Genomic DNA, 15,244 nt, shown 5'->3' on the forward strand with positions numbered 1-15,244 from the left:
GGGTGCCATTGCCTTCTCTGGTGTGTGTGTATGTATGTATGTGTGTGTGTATATATATATAAATATATATATATATATAAAAAAAATAAGGCCTTACTGTATAGCAAAGGGAACTCTACTCAAAACCCAGTAATGACCTATAGTGGGAAAAGAATTTTAAAGAGTGGACATATGTATATGTATAACTGATTCATTCTGCTGTACACCTGAAATTAGCACAACATTGTAAATCAACTATATTCCAATAAAAGTTTTAAAAAAGAATTTTCATGTTTAAGACTATCTTAAAAATACATTTTCTTGCTTAATGCTCTCATTGGCTCCCCATTGTCCACTGGATAAAACTGAAACTCGATCGTGCTTATATGGTCATTTACCACATTATTCCCACTTACCCTCTAGCTTCATCTCTCACTACTCCTTCAAGCTTATTGCATCATAGTATCTCTTTGGTATTGGTATGTATGTTAACTGTGCCTGCTGAGCACTTACCATGCTTGTCTAAAGAACTTTACATACAGTTCTTTACAGTTGGATACATAGCTTGGCAACAGAGAGCAGATTATACAGTAAATGTAGTGATGTTAAATTTCAGGAAGGGAATGAGACCAAGAAGAGGTAAGGTGTAAGGAGAGTGGAAAAGGGGATTTGGACCAGCAGTGGAAATTCCAGACGGAAGAACTGGGACCCTGAAAAGCAGGCCCCTAACAAAAATGGAAGGTTATACTGTGGACACTTAAGGAGAAATCAGTCTGGCCTCACTGTCTTGCGCCAGCCTAAGAAGAAAGATGCTAGTTACTCTTTAGGGTGTTTGAAGGACACCACAGGAAGTGATGGACAGCAGTGGAGATAGCAGCTAAATAATTTGGACATGAAGCCTGATTTCTTTTTTTGACCACCATGCAGCATGCAGGATCTTAGTTTCCTGAGCAGGGATCAAACCTGTGTTCCCTGCATTGGAAACATGAAGCCATAACCACTGGACTACCAGGGAAGTCCCATGAAGCCTGATTTCTCTCCTAGTCTGTCCTGTTGGTTTGTAGCATCTACCCCCTCCTACCCCACTCAACTCTCCATCTCCCACACCCCCCCAAAAAACCCAACTGTTTTTCTCATGCTGAGGTTATGTAAGGAAAAGGGAAGGGAGGAGTCAGGGGTGCCTTTCAGGGAAATCGAGACTTGGGGTGAAGTGCCATAGAAAAACTGTAAGTCTGTCTCCTGGTTACCAGGTTCCTGTTCAGTGGGCTACAGTCTGAAAGGGGTGAGGTAGCTTTTACGGAGGCAATTATGGCTTGTGAACTGTTATGTGGAAAAGAACCTTTCTCGTGGTGATGGCGATCCTGTGCTTGCTCTATGTAGACAAAGAACTCTCTTTTCAGCATAACTTTGCCACACAGAAACAGATAGATTGTCTACAGCTGACTGATTGCAATACTAAGTGTTCTATTTTAAGTAAAAAATATCCCACAAGTGAATCATATACGTGCACCTTCTCTCTTTCATCCCTTTCCTCCATATAAACACATTCACACCCTTCCTCATGGCCATAAATACTGCTCCCCTTGCTTGCCTCCTGCAGGATTTTGCATCATGGAAAGTTAGGTTGCTCCAGGATAGCCTGATCCACTTGTATCTCAAAGATAGTCCATTCCTTTTGTCACTTTCCAGGCCTTCCAATTCTTATTTTATTTTTTGTAGTTGACTCTGAGTATTTTCTGAGTTACTGGGGTGAGGCAGGGGTACCCTAACTATGGAGACTATGGCTGGTTGCCTACCAAACAGCAGTCCTTCATTCCTTGCTAACAGAACCCTGATTTGGGTTCTAGAATTAGGTAGCGATATGCTCAGGGAGGCTGCCCCAGTTCCGAATCCATTTTGGAAACCTGTTTCCCCTCTGCCAGTGATTTAATTCTGGTCAATGTGACACAATGTGATCTGCTGGCATCTTTGCCTACTTCTGCTCATCTCACGATGTGAGTTAATGAAACCTTCTTGTTGAAATCACTTTGATCACTTATAGTCAAAACCATTCTTTCTGATACACCAATTCTAAAACTCTAAACTTCTGTTTTAATCCATTTGAGAAGATAAGTAATCTACTTCATCAGAGTCATAGATTCATGGAAGTTAGTTTGAAAGTCCCTTTGATGACTGTCTAGTCTATTTCCCTCATTTAACACACCAACCTCTTGTCTCTGCAAACTAAGACAGTCGTTCACAAGGTGCAGGGACTGTGCTATATGCTCTGTAATCTCTATCTGTCTAATCCTGATTTTCTAGAATTCTTGTAAAATCAGAATTTTGGACTCAGATGGGAACTACACTGAATTTCCCTTTTATTCTCATTGGCAAAAAAGCTTTCCTAAATAAATGTAAAATAGATCTCAGAGGGAATGTTGCTTTTACTTAAAAAAGAAAAATAATGCCCTAGAAATAGCTATTTACATACACATGAATAAGAAGTCATGTTCATATATTCATTAAAAAAGATTTCTAAAGACTTTAGTAATCAGTGCTTTTCCAAATGGGAGTTACTGTATTATTCAAAAAGAATAAAATTAGATATCTTGGAAAATAATTCAATAAATGAAATTGGTCTTACCCTCTAGTTGATTCAAACTTGGACTTTACTTTTCACGCCAGCATTCTGCCTAGCATTACTCCCATCCTAGTTTTCCCTTTTCTCTCAATTGGAGTTTTTCAGAGGAGGAAGAAAGTCACTTACATCAAGAGAAACTCCTGCTATCTGGTGTTATAACGGATACGCCAGGCTTCCTTTCTACCTAATTTCTGTATGAGAAAATTGTTATCCATTTCCATGATGCCAAATGGTGATAGCGCTTGAAAACCAGTGGTGCCTACCTGAGTGATGTCCATTCCTGAGTCACAGCTCAGTGGCTGTGTGGAAGTCAGACCATTTGAGCCAATGACAGTCGTGATCACAGCATTCTCATCAATTCTCCGAATCATGGTCCCATCCACAAAGTAAATGAATCCGTGCCTATCAACTGTGATGCCTGTTGGGGAAGAGCAAACGGGCATTAGTAGTCCAAAGGGCCACATTTGCACCAAGATCAGTATGTTCAAAGAAGCCATCGAAATGAAAAGGCATTTTAAAGACATATGGGTTCAATTTTGCTCAGCACACACAGGACAGTAATGGGAGAGGTTTGTGTGGACACACATCCACTTCTTCATGTATCGAGAAGAAAGGACAAAGTGTAACACGTGGAGATCAAGCCAGGTCTCATCATTTCATTGTCCGGGTTTACATTGCCACTCACTCTCCTGACACTTGCTCAGCCCCACAAACAGAAAAAAGAAATTCCTCTTTAAGACAGATGGGAAAAAACAGGGGAGGCAGTGTAGGTTACAGTGCTTTCAGAGTGCAGATGCATAGGCCACTGCTTATTTTCATAGCTGCGTTAGAAATAACTGACTTGGAAAGCACTAAAATTATTTTCATCAATTCACAGTCAGTTAGCGGAGTCTGTAATAATTCTGATAAACTGGGCTGAGTTTTTTCTTTTTTTCTGTATTATCTGTTAAGAAGGGGCTGGAGAGCAAAATTATGGTGTCACAAAAGGAATGGTTAAGCTTCTAGAAAACATAAAAGTCAATAAAATTCTCACAGTAGTTTTGCACACTGTGTTAATTAAAGTCTGGTTTCTTGGAAACTATATAAAGGCAGTTAGAAGGCTTGGGTTCTAATACTGAATGCACCACTTACAACTGTTGTGTGACTTTGAGTCATTCGTCTTGGAAAATTTCAGCCTCCTCTTTGGTAAAATATGGAAAAGATTATCTGCCTGTGAGATTGTGATTTATATAATAAGGAAATTTTGGTCTCTGTTCCCTTTTCTAGCACAGAGCTCCTAAAACTCTTAGAATTTCCCGTAGTGAGAGAGAGAAATGCGACCAGTCTCCGAGGGCTCAGGTCTCTTTGCTTCCATAAGCGACAGCTCTCCAGAAAGCGTTTCATAGTACTGATGGTTGCCACAGGGTTGCTCTTGTCTGAGCATGTTACTGGAGACCTACCGGAGGGGCTATACTATGAGTCAAAGAAGAAAGCTCAGTGGAAGACTTTGAAGGCCACCTCCTGACCTAGGGGCTAGGGACTGAGTTCACATGCCAATGGTCAATAATTTAATCAACCATGATTATGAAGCCTCCATAAAAAGCCAAATAGCTTAAAAATAGCTGTGCAAAGAAGAGAAGCCAAAAGCAAAGGAGAAAAGGAAAGATATACCCATCTGAATGCAGAGTTCCAAAGAACAGCAAGGAGAGATAAGAAAGCCTTCCTCAGTGATCAGTGGAAAGAAATAGAGGAAAACAATAGAATGGGAAAGACGAGAGATCTCTTCAAGAAAATTAGAGATACCAAGGGAACTTTTCATGCAAAGATGGGCTCAATAAAGGACAGAAATGGTATGGACCTAACAGAAGCAGAAGATATTAAGAAGAGGTGGCAAGAATACACAGAAGAACTGTACAAAAAAGATCTTCATGACCCAGATAATCAGGATGGTGTGATCACTCACCCTGAACCAAACATCCTGGAGTCCAAAGTCAAGTGGGCCTTAGGAAGCATGACTATGAACAAAATTAGTGGAGGTGATGGAATTCCAGTTGAGCTATTTCAAATCCTAAAAGATGATGCTGTGCAAGTGTGGCACTCAGTATGCCAGCAAATTTGGAAAACTCAGCAGTGGGCACGGGACAGGAAAAGGTCAGTTTTCATTCCAATCCCAAAGAAAGGCAAGGCCAATGAATGCTCAAACTACCACACAATTGCACTCATCTCACACGCTAGTAAAGTAATGCTCAAAATTCTCCAAGGCAGGCTTCAGCAATACGTGAACCATGAAGTTCCAGATGTTCAAGCTGGTTTTAGAAAAGGCAGAGGAACCAGAGACCAAATTGCCAACATCTGCTGGATCATCGAAAAAGAAAAAATTTCTGCTTTATTGACTATTGACTGTGTGGATCACAATAAACTGTGGACAATTCTGAAAGAGATGAGAGTACCAGACCACCTGACCTGCCTCTTGAGAAATCTGTATGCAGGTCAGGAAGCAACAGTTAGAACTGGACATGGAACAACAGACTGGTTCCAAATCAGGAAAGGAGTACGTCAAGACTGTATATTGTCAGCCTGCTTATTTACCTTATATGCAGAGTACATCATGAGAAACTCTGGGCTGGATGAAGCACAAGCTGGAATCAAGATTTCCGGGAGAAATATCAATAACCTCAGATATGCAGATGACACCACCCTTATGGCAGAAAGTGAAGAAGAACTAAAGCGCCTCTTGATGAAAGTGAAAGAGGAGAGTGAAAAAGTTGGCTTAAGGCTTAAGATTCAGAAAACAAAGGTCATGGCTTCCAGTCCCATCACTTCATGGCAGAAAGATGGGGAAACAGTGGCTGACTTTATTTTTGGGGGCTCCAAAATCCCGGCAGATGGTGGCTTCAGTCATGAAATAAAAAGACGCTTACTCCTTGGAAGGAAAGTTATGGCCAACCTAGATAGCATATTAAAAAGCAGAGATATTACTTTGCCAACAAAAGTCCATCTAGTCAAGGCTATGGTTTTTCCAGTAGTCATGTATGAATGTGAGAGTTGGACTATAAAGAAACCTGAGCGCCGAAGAATTGATGCTTTTGAACTGTGGTGTTGGAGAAGACTTTTAAGAGTCCCTTGGACTGCAAGGAGATCCAACCAGTCCATCCTAAAGGAGATCAGTCCTGAATACTCATTGGAAGGACTGATGTTGAAGCTGAAACTCCAATACTTTGGCCACCTGATGTGAAGAGCTGACTCATTGGAAAAGACCCTGATGCTGCGAAGGATTGAGGGCAGGAGGAGAAGGGGACGACAGAGGATAAGATGGCTGGATGGCGTCACCGACTCAATGGACATGAGTTTGAGTAAACTCTGGGAGTTGGTGATGGACAGGGAAGCCTGGAGTGCTGCAGTCCATGGGGTCGCAAAGAGTCGGACATGACTGAGTGAATGAACTGAACTGAACTGATTATGAAGCCTCCATAAAAACCCAAAAGGACATGGTTTGGAGAGTTTCCAGGTTGGTGAACATGGAGATGTGGGGAGAACAGCACACCTAGAGAGGGCATGGAAGCCTCCTCGCTCTTTCCCCATACCTTGCCTTATGCATCTCTGGCTGTTCCTGAGTTGTATCTTTTTATACTGAACAAGTGATCTAGTGAATAAAATGTTTCTCTGAGTTCTGTTACCTGCTCTAGCAAATTAATGGAACCCAAAAAGGGAGGTGTTGGACCCTCCTATCCACAGCAATTCTGTCAGAAACACAGGTGACAACCTGGACTTTTGACTGGCCTCTGAAGTGGTGGGGAAGCAGCCTTGCAGGACCGACACCCTAAGCTGTAGGATCTGATGCTATTTGCTGGTAGATCATGTCAGAATTGAGTGAAATTGTTGTACACCCAACTGGTGTAGAATTGCTTGGTGGTGGTGGTGGCAGTTCTTGCCATGCTGGAAATTGGTCTCAAAACACCTTTTACTGCCTTCCTTGGCTAAAGTGATCAGCTGTCCTGGTTTGCTTGGGACTGAGGCAGGGTTCGGGCTTCCCAGGTGGAGTTAGTGGTAAAGAACTCACCTGCGAATGCAGGAGAAATAAGAGATGCCGGTTCGATACCTGGGTTGGGAAGATGCCCTGGAGGAGGGCACTGTAACCCACTTGAGTATTCTTGCCTGGAGAATACCCATGGACAGAGAAGACTGGCAAGCTACAGTCCATGGCATCGCAAAGAGCCGGATGTGACTGAAGTGACTGAGCAGGTATGCACACATGAGGCAAAGTGAGACAATCCTGGACACACTGGCATGAGTTGGCTATTCTACACCTAGGCTGTTACCAATATCTAATAACGTAATGCATTTAAGGAGAGTCAGTCATGATAAAGAACATATCGTTCAACTCCTGTTTCCCTTGCTACTTTGAAAATAAGCACATGATATTACTTTAAAACTAGTCTACAATTTAGTCTTTGTCTGCCTTTTCCCATCTCTCCTTTATTCAGACCCTGTGAAACTCAGACTGTATGTTAAAGTTAGGAAGATCTGTGATAACAAGCATATCCCTTCAGTGCTCATGTGTGCGTATGCACACACACACACACACACACACACTCACACACTCACAATAACTTTCCTGGCAAAGAGTGAACTCATCTAAAGACAGTTTATTGCTAACTGCTAAGTCACTTCAGTCGTGTCCGACTCTGTGCGACCCCATAGATGGCAGCCCACCAGGCTCCCCCATCCCTGGGATTCTCCAGGCAAGAACACTGGAGTGGGTTGCCATTTCCTTCTCCAATGCATGAAAGTGAAAAGTGAAAGTGAAGTCGCTCAGTCGTGTCCGACTCTTCGCGACCCCATGGACTGCAGCCTACCAGGCTCCTCCGTCCATGGGATTTTCCAGGCAAGAGTACTGGAGTGGGGTGCCATTGCCTTCTCCAAGACAGTTTATAAACCCAGCTTAATAAACTGCTTTTAGATGAGCTAATTCTTTGGCAGGAGGTTAATATTAAGGCTTGACTTTATGATGTATTTTGATTAATCCTGATGTTCTTCATGAAGTATTAATCCTTAAGATCTATAGAAGTTACAGATTCATTTTAAGTTTCCCTGAATGCCTCTAAAGTCATCTATGTTTTGGTGAGTTCACCAAGGAAATCAGCACATCCAGACAAGGGGAATTCCATGTCAATAAGTCCCTTTATTATTTTTGGAGGCATAAAGACCTTGACAGACCATAGTTCCCTTATGGGCTTCCTTGGGGGCTCAGATGGTAAAGAATCTGCCTGCAGTGCGGGAGACCCGGGTTCCATCCCTGGGTCGGGAAGATCCCCTGGAGAAGGGAATGGCTACCCATTCCAGTATTCTTGCCTGGAGAATTCCATGGACAGAAGAGCCTGGTGGGTTACAGTCCATGGGGTCACAAAGAGTTCGACACAACTCAGTGACTAACATTTTCACTTTCAACAAAGACCTTTAAGGAGGTTTTTTTTTTTTTTTTTTTTTTTTAATAAACCACTTTTAAGACTGGGACAGGTCAAAGGTACATGAACATTTCTTTCATCTCCAGAATATCTGGACTGAAGATGAACCAAGGAGTATCTTTGCTTTTTATTTTTGTGTTTTATCAAAATCAATTTCTTGAATGCTTGCTCTGGTGTGTGGCAGGACTGTGATTTGGGATCACCTTCTATGGCTTCTGTATACAACATCACTGAATGTGAACTTGGAAATTTGGCTGTCATAAAAGGATGGACTGAGAAATCAAGAATCAAGTCTGGAGAGAGAAAGGCTAAGAGTAGATATGCTTCAAGTCTATGAAATCACATCAAACACTGTGCAAGTTCTGTAAGAATCAAAGGACAAAGAACCCATGTACATGGACAGTAAGACTCAGTGTCGCTCTAACTGGGAGGTGATAAACTTGGAGAATCAAATCCCTGAAAATTGAAACAGATTCCCACAAGGTAGAGAGAAATAAGTGTATTCCTACAGAAACTAGCAATACAGGAACATACGTCTTGATGCTGACATCAGGGAGGATAATTCTGTTTCTTGACTACTATACTCTTTATCCCCATCAGAGGGTGGAGTTTGTCCTGCTCTGGGGAGGATAATCTTGGACTTACATTGTTTTCCCGCTTTTAATTTTTGTGAACTTCTAAACACTGAACTGCTCTCTCTCTGTACATCTCAGCTGAACTCCACAGATGAGGCTTATTAAATACTTACTGTTGGCCTCCAGGGCTTATTTGGCTGATGGTTTGTAGGATATTCTCCTTTCATATATTTGTGTGGTAATTTCTTTTATCACTGTCCAAATTCCAAAATACTCCTTTTTTTGAGGTTCTTTAATTAAATTTAATTGGGTTATACTGACATTTGGAGTTGAAAAAGAAATAGTAGAAAGAGTTTTGAGGGACTGTGTGATAGTTTTTTTTAAGGCATCTAGGCATATTTTATATGTGCATATTTTCCTTTCCTCTCATTTTCCTACACCAACCCACCCCCACACACAAATTCCCCAAACAATTAGTTTTACAAACTCTTCACTGGCGAAGTTTAAGGGGTTTTTAATTTTCACTGAGGTTAAAAACCAAATGAAATCACAGGCAAGAAAAAAGAGAATTATTTCCGCCATTACTTGGAGGGAGGGTGGGGGGAGGGGTCACCTCACATAATGAGTATTCTTACAGCCCAGGGATGCTGATGATGCAGTATGATCTACTACTGTTTGTTAGAGTGAGTGGGAGGCGGTGGCTCATGCCCAGTATATCTTAAGTTTTATTCTTTGGAGATGGGGATGTGAGTGATTTCAGATCACATAAAGCCATCTGGGGCCAGCAAGATCTTGCAGATTCAATATGACTTTCAGATTTTGATATAGTTATACCCAGCTTTCCAAAATTTGTTACCCAATGTTGCAGGCATAATTTGTTCCAAGGGTCATGTCCCTTGCTGTGCTTACTTGACAGGGTTTTCATTAGCACTTAAAACACAATGGAAGGCACAGTCTTTGAATGAGAACGGATTTGAACGGGCACTGAGAAAATCGCTTCCAGGGTTTAAAATGTTAACCAGGATTCATTTTTAGAGCAAGCAAAAACGTAGAGATCTGTGCTATTACCACAAGGTTCGGCGCTGATGCGGGGTGGGTGGGGGTGGAGGTGGGAAGAACAAGACAAGATAGCTGAGTCCCCACCCCACCCCATCCCCACCAAGGAAAGCGCTGCACTCAGGCGCCCAGACAGCATGTTTAGCTTGGAGCACATTTTTACATTTGTAAGAAAATAAATAAATCCTTGTAAATTAGTGCATATAATGAAAGCACTGACAGACCATAACCTGGAAGTGTGAATGGTGCTGTCTCCATTCATCAGCATTAAGCCCTAACCAGCTCTTTCTATGGAGGAAACTGCTCATAAATAAAGTGCATCTTGTAAAAAAAAAATTATTCACAGTGTCTTATGCAAAGTAGGGGACATTATATCTGAACTGCAGGCTCTTTTCTCTGTGAAGCATAGCTCTATATGAAACAGCTGCAAATTAACGGGCGAAAGTATTTGACTTCTTCTCTTGTCTTATTATCCTCCAATGAATAAATACTATAATTCTTAAGAAGGCAATTGCCTAAAGCTGGGGCAGCCTGGATAGTTACTAATAAATTTATCACCTGTTGGGGAAGAGGCTGCTGCTGATCGATAGTGAAGCAGTAGGGGCAGCCTGATGTGGTATCACTAGGAGTCCAGATGTGGAGGTTAATAGCCTGGAAATAGTAGCTAAAATCCCAAATTAGATAACAGCGAAGATCAGAGTTTTGGGCTGTGCAGAATGCCAATTTCAAATGTTGGCAGAAGGCATCTCTGTATTTAATTTATAAAAATTACAGCTGTTGAGGCCACCTACATTTTTATTATTTCTGTATTAAAAATGAACCTTCTTGCATGATATAAGCTTTGGAAAGTAGTCATAAAATTCTCTCCATCTATAGCCCTAGCAACCAGAAAACTGAAATACTGCTTTTTTCCCCTGCCACAATCTGCTCTTTAATTTTATGAGACAGAGGTAAATGCTCAAAATAAACTTTCAGCAAATATCTTAAGTGCAAATATGGCATCAGCTAAATCTCCAATACTGAGAGGACCGAATTGTGTAGCTGACATTAACCAGGAGGTTGTAAAGTGCCCTTTAAATCAAAGAGAGATTAAAATATTTTGCTTTGTTTATGTGCATTTCAATTCTCTGAAAATTGGCATCATATGTGTGGTCTATAAGGCAATTCTCAACTAAGCAGAAAAGTCCATTTCCCAATTGATCTAACAACTGTCCACTCATAATTACCTACTGGGATCAGAAAGGGCCAAGTTACTTCTGCACAATAAGCCTATTAAGTTATCTTGCTAGGTAGACACTAAATGGAGCTTCTAGAACTTGGAGAGATTACACATATCTGGATGTTACTAGGGTTGGAAGGAAGCAGAGCTTAATGACCAGCTGAGATGATTTCACTGTGTGGTTAACAATGAGAATGGGAGTTCCTCAAGAAGAGATTCTAATAAACTTACTGTAACATTACATGACTAGAGAACAGTGTGAGGTATTTAATCACATGACTGTTTAATAAAAAAATGTTACAGTATGTTCTAAACAGTAAAGGTCAATTTCCAAGGAATTTAAATGCAAATTAAAAATGATAAGCATTCAGACTGATATGTCCTCTCTTTCAAGACTCAGAAGGCACTCAGAGACATCATAAGACAGGTGGGCCAGTTGACCAAGAACTGTGATTGAGGGAAAGACAGGTAAGGTCATTTGTCTTTTTTGAGGCTTCTGATCCTCTCAAAGCTTGAGCCTTCAGGGCAAGGCAGAGTGAATGAAGAGCTCTCTCATCTCCACCACCACTATTTTCCTAAAAGTTTACTGAGAAAGCTGTTTTTCTCCTCACTTATTAATTTATTCAGGATTTATTTTGCACCTATTACATGTCAGGGCTTCCCTGATGGCTCAGTTGGTAAAGAAACTGCCTGCAATGCAGGAGACCCCGGTTCGATTCCTGGGTCAGGAAGATCCACTGGAGAAGGGATAGGCTACCCACTCCAGTATTCTTGGGCTTCCCTTGTGGCTCAGCTGGTAAAGAATTTGCCTGCAATGTGGGAGACCTGGGTTCAGTCCCTGGGTTGGGAAGATCCCTGGAGAAGGGAAAGGCTACCCACTCCAGTATTCTGGACTGGAGAATTCCATGGACGGTATAGTCCACGGGGCCGCAAAGAGTCAGACACGACTACTGAGCAACTTTCACTTACTTAATACATGTCAGGAAATAGATGTTCAGAGGTCAAATGACTAACTCCAGGTTGCCTACCGAGAAAATGCTAGATTTAGTCCTTGTTTGTCTGACTTTAATGTCCATTCTTTTCATCACCATCCCAAGAAGCCTAAATGGGGCTATTGATCACTCTACCACAGGGGCAGTGTACAGACTTGTTTCAGAGGATCAAAGAACTCCATGAAATTATCTACAAAATGTTTTGTGTATGAGTATCACCATGAGAAGATGGTCCATGGCTTTTGTTAGATTGTCAGAGTGAACCATGACCCTTCTTTCAAACGCTAAGCATTCTGTTATTTCTGTAGATCCCTTGGACCTCTTTAGGATTATTCTTCAAAGATATTCTGTGGCTTCATTCCTGTAGAGCTGGTGAGTCTCATGAAATTAGTTTCCGTGTGATGGGGACTTTGGTAACTTGACTATTATTTATGATCTACTAAATAAAAAGGAGACCTCAAAAACAAGGGTCACAAACTCATATATCATCAGGGAACAGGTGGGTGACATAAGTTGGTAAGTTAGGTCAGGTGTTAGATTATACAGGTCCTAGGGAAACAAAGGTTAGCTAAAGACAGCATGTCCTACCTAAACGCACTCAACATTTATTTATTTTTAAAGAAAGACACAGTGTGGGCCAAATGAATCATATCTTTGAACTGGATTTATTCCCTGAGTTGCCAATTTATGCTGCTTGCTAGAGGACAATCAGGAGGGATATATTGTCAGTGAAGAGGCCGTGAGCAGACAAGATCCATGAGCCTAGAATAAATCTAATAACCAGTACAGCACAGCCATGAGAAGTTATGTACTGATGCAGAGATTTCCCATTTACCCCCAACCTCCTCTACCCACCCCCCAAACCTCTCCCACTATCAAGGTCCTGCAGCAGACTGGTAAGTCTGTTACAATTCATGAACCCACGTTGACAAATCATTATCACCTAAAAACCACAGTTTACATTAGGGCTCACTCTCACTGTTGGACATAGTCTGAGTTTGGACAAAAGTATAATAGCATGTTTCCACTATTAGAGTATCAGACAGATTGGTTTCAGGGTATAAGGATTATGCTTAATTTTTCTGTGAACCTGAAACTGCTCTAAAACAGTGAATTCTATTTTTAAAAAGTTATGTCTTGGTTTCTGAGTGCTGAGAAAACAAAGATAATCAAATCTAGCTATGACTGTCATCACGGGAAAATGATGAATGGATGGCTAGTGATATAATACTTGCTAAGAATGAACCTTCTTTTGTTCCCACCAAGATCAAAGCTCAGAATTTGTGACAAGTTCATCAAATTTAGTCAAATCAAACCAGAAAACTGTCCAAGCTGAATTTGACTTTCTCTTGCTCTGCCACCCTTGTCTTCTTCATCCTTCCTTCAGAAAACTACCTCTTTATTTTTTTTAATTTAAATTTATTTATTTTAATTGGAGGCTAATTACTTGACAATATTGTATTGGTTTTGCAAAACTCCCTCTTTAGTATGACAGAGACAGTGCTATGTATTTGGGTCATCCTATTTATTTTTCTGAGAATAGAACTAGATAATGTTTCCCAGCCTCCTCTGCAGTTACGTGTAGGAAGAAAGAATATATGCTAGTTCTAAACCTGGCCCCCTGTGGTTTTTAGGTGATAAAAACTTCAGCTGAGCTCCTCTATAGAGCACCCCTCCTCCTAGGCTGGTTGGCTGGATACAGAGTGCCCAGTGGAGGACTCCGAGCCTAAGGGATTGATGAGCTTCTGGATGGGAGGAGCCTGGTTCCAGAGTCACTGCTAGGAGTGGGGATTTCTCCAGTCCCACAGGAAATGTTTATTGGACTGTGATGTGAGCAAGAAATAAACTACTGTGTTGTTAAGCTATTGAGATTTCGTGTGTGTGGAATCTATAGTTGTTTGCTTGGTCTCACTATTACATTCACCAACCACCAGCTCAAACCCTGTTCATCTTACAAGGTTTTTATGAGATGTTTCTCTTCCAGGAAGCCTTCTCTGCAAACTCCACTTCTTTCTGGTCTCTGTTTTCTAACCTATGGAAGCATTTTTTTTTTAATGTGAATTCTTCAATCACACTCTGTGTAGGCAATAAGCTCCTTGAGGGCAAGAACTAGATTTTATGCTTTAGTTTTATATCTCAACAAATCCAGTAGACCTGGGCACAAATGTTCAGTAAATCTTGCTGAATTATAGACTTAATTGTCACACATTGATAATGAAGCACATCTATTTTGAACCAAATAAAACATGCCATGATATCAATAAGGACCATGGATCAAATCAGTGGCAGATGTGGGACTTCTCTGGTGGTCTAGTGGCTAAGACTCCACATTCTCAATGCAGTGGGCCCAGGTTCAATCCCTGGTCAGGGAACTAGATCCCACGTGCTGCAACTCAGAGTCTGCATGTCGCAACTAAGACCCGGCACAGCCAAATAAATAAATATATATAATTAATTACTTTATTTTATTTGGAAGCTAACTAGTTTACAATATTGTGGTGGTTTTTGCCATACATTGACATGAGTCAGCCATGGGTGTACATGTGTCTCCCCTGTCCTAACCCCCCTTCCACCTCCCTCCCCATCTCATCCGCGGGTTGTCCCAGTGCACTGGTTTTGAGTGCCCTGCTTCATGCATTGAACTTGGACTGGTGATCTATTTCATATATGGTAATATACATGTTTCAATGCTATTCTCTCAAGTCATCCCACCCTCGCCTTCTCCCCAGAGTCCAAAAGTCTGTTCTTTACATCTGTGTCTTTTTGCTGTCTTGCATATAGGATTGTCATTACCATCTTTCTAAATTTCATATATATGCATTAATATACTGTATTGGTGTTTTTCTTTCTGATTTACTTCACTCTGTATAATAGGCTCCAGTTTCATTCACTTCATTAGAACTGACTCAAATGTATTTTTTTTTTATAGCTGAGTAATATTCCATTGTGTATATGTACCACAACTTTCTTATCCATTCATCTGCCAATGGACATCTAGACTGCTTCCATGTCCTAGATATTGTAAACAGTGCTGCAATGAACATTGGGATATACATGTCTCTGTCAATTCTGGTTTCCTTGGTGTGTATGCCCAGCAGGGGGATTGCTGGGTCATATGGCAGTTCTATTTCCAGTTTTTTAAGGACTCTCCACCCTGTTCTCCATACTGGCTGTACTAGTTTGCATTCCCACCAACAGTGTAAGAGGGTTCCCTTTCCTTCACACCGTCTCCAGCATCAAATAAATAAATATTAAAAAAAATTAACTGAAAATGAATTTGGTCCATGTAGACAGCTACACTGAATAGCTCAGGTTCCCTGCAAAGCCACTCTACTGTATCAACACAACTTTGGGTTATG

The 15,244-nt window shown here is 41.2% G+C and overlaps 1 protein-coding gene across 6 annotated transcripts in view; it reads right to left on the minus strand.

Moving 5' to 3' along the window:
- The window catches only part of TENM1 (teneurin transmembrane protein 1), a 916,085-nt gene that overhangs the window by 72,628 nt on the left and 828,213 nt on the right, over positions 1–15,244 (minus strand). For all 6 annotated transcript variants that reach the window (XM_005227449.5, XM_059883262.1, XM_059883266.1 and 3 more), the window contains one exon: positions 2,863–3,017. In XM_005227449.5, the coding sequence (XP_005227506.2) occupies positions 2,863–3,017 (155 nt within the window). The remainder of the gene's footprint in view (positions 1–2,862; positions 3,018–15,244) is intronic.

The sequence above is a fragment of the Bos taurus genome, chromosome X (assembly GCF_002263795.3).
Source record: "Bos taurus isolate L1 Dominette 01449 registration number 42190680 breed Hereford chromosome X, ARS-UCD2.0, whole genome shotgun sequence".
In the NCBI taxonomy this organism is placed as follows: Eukaryota; Metazoa; Chordata; class Mammalia; order Artiodactyla; family Bovidae; genus Bos; species Bos taurus.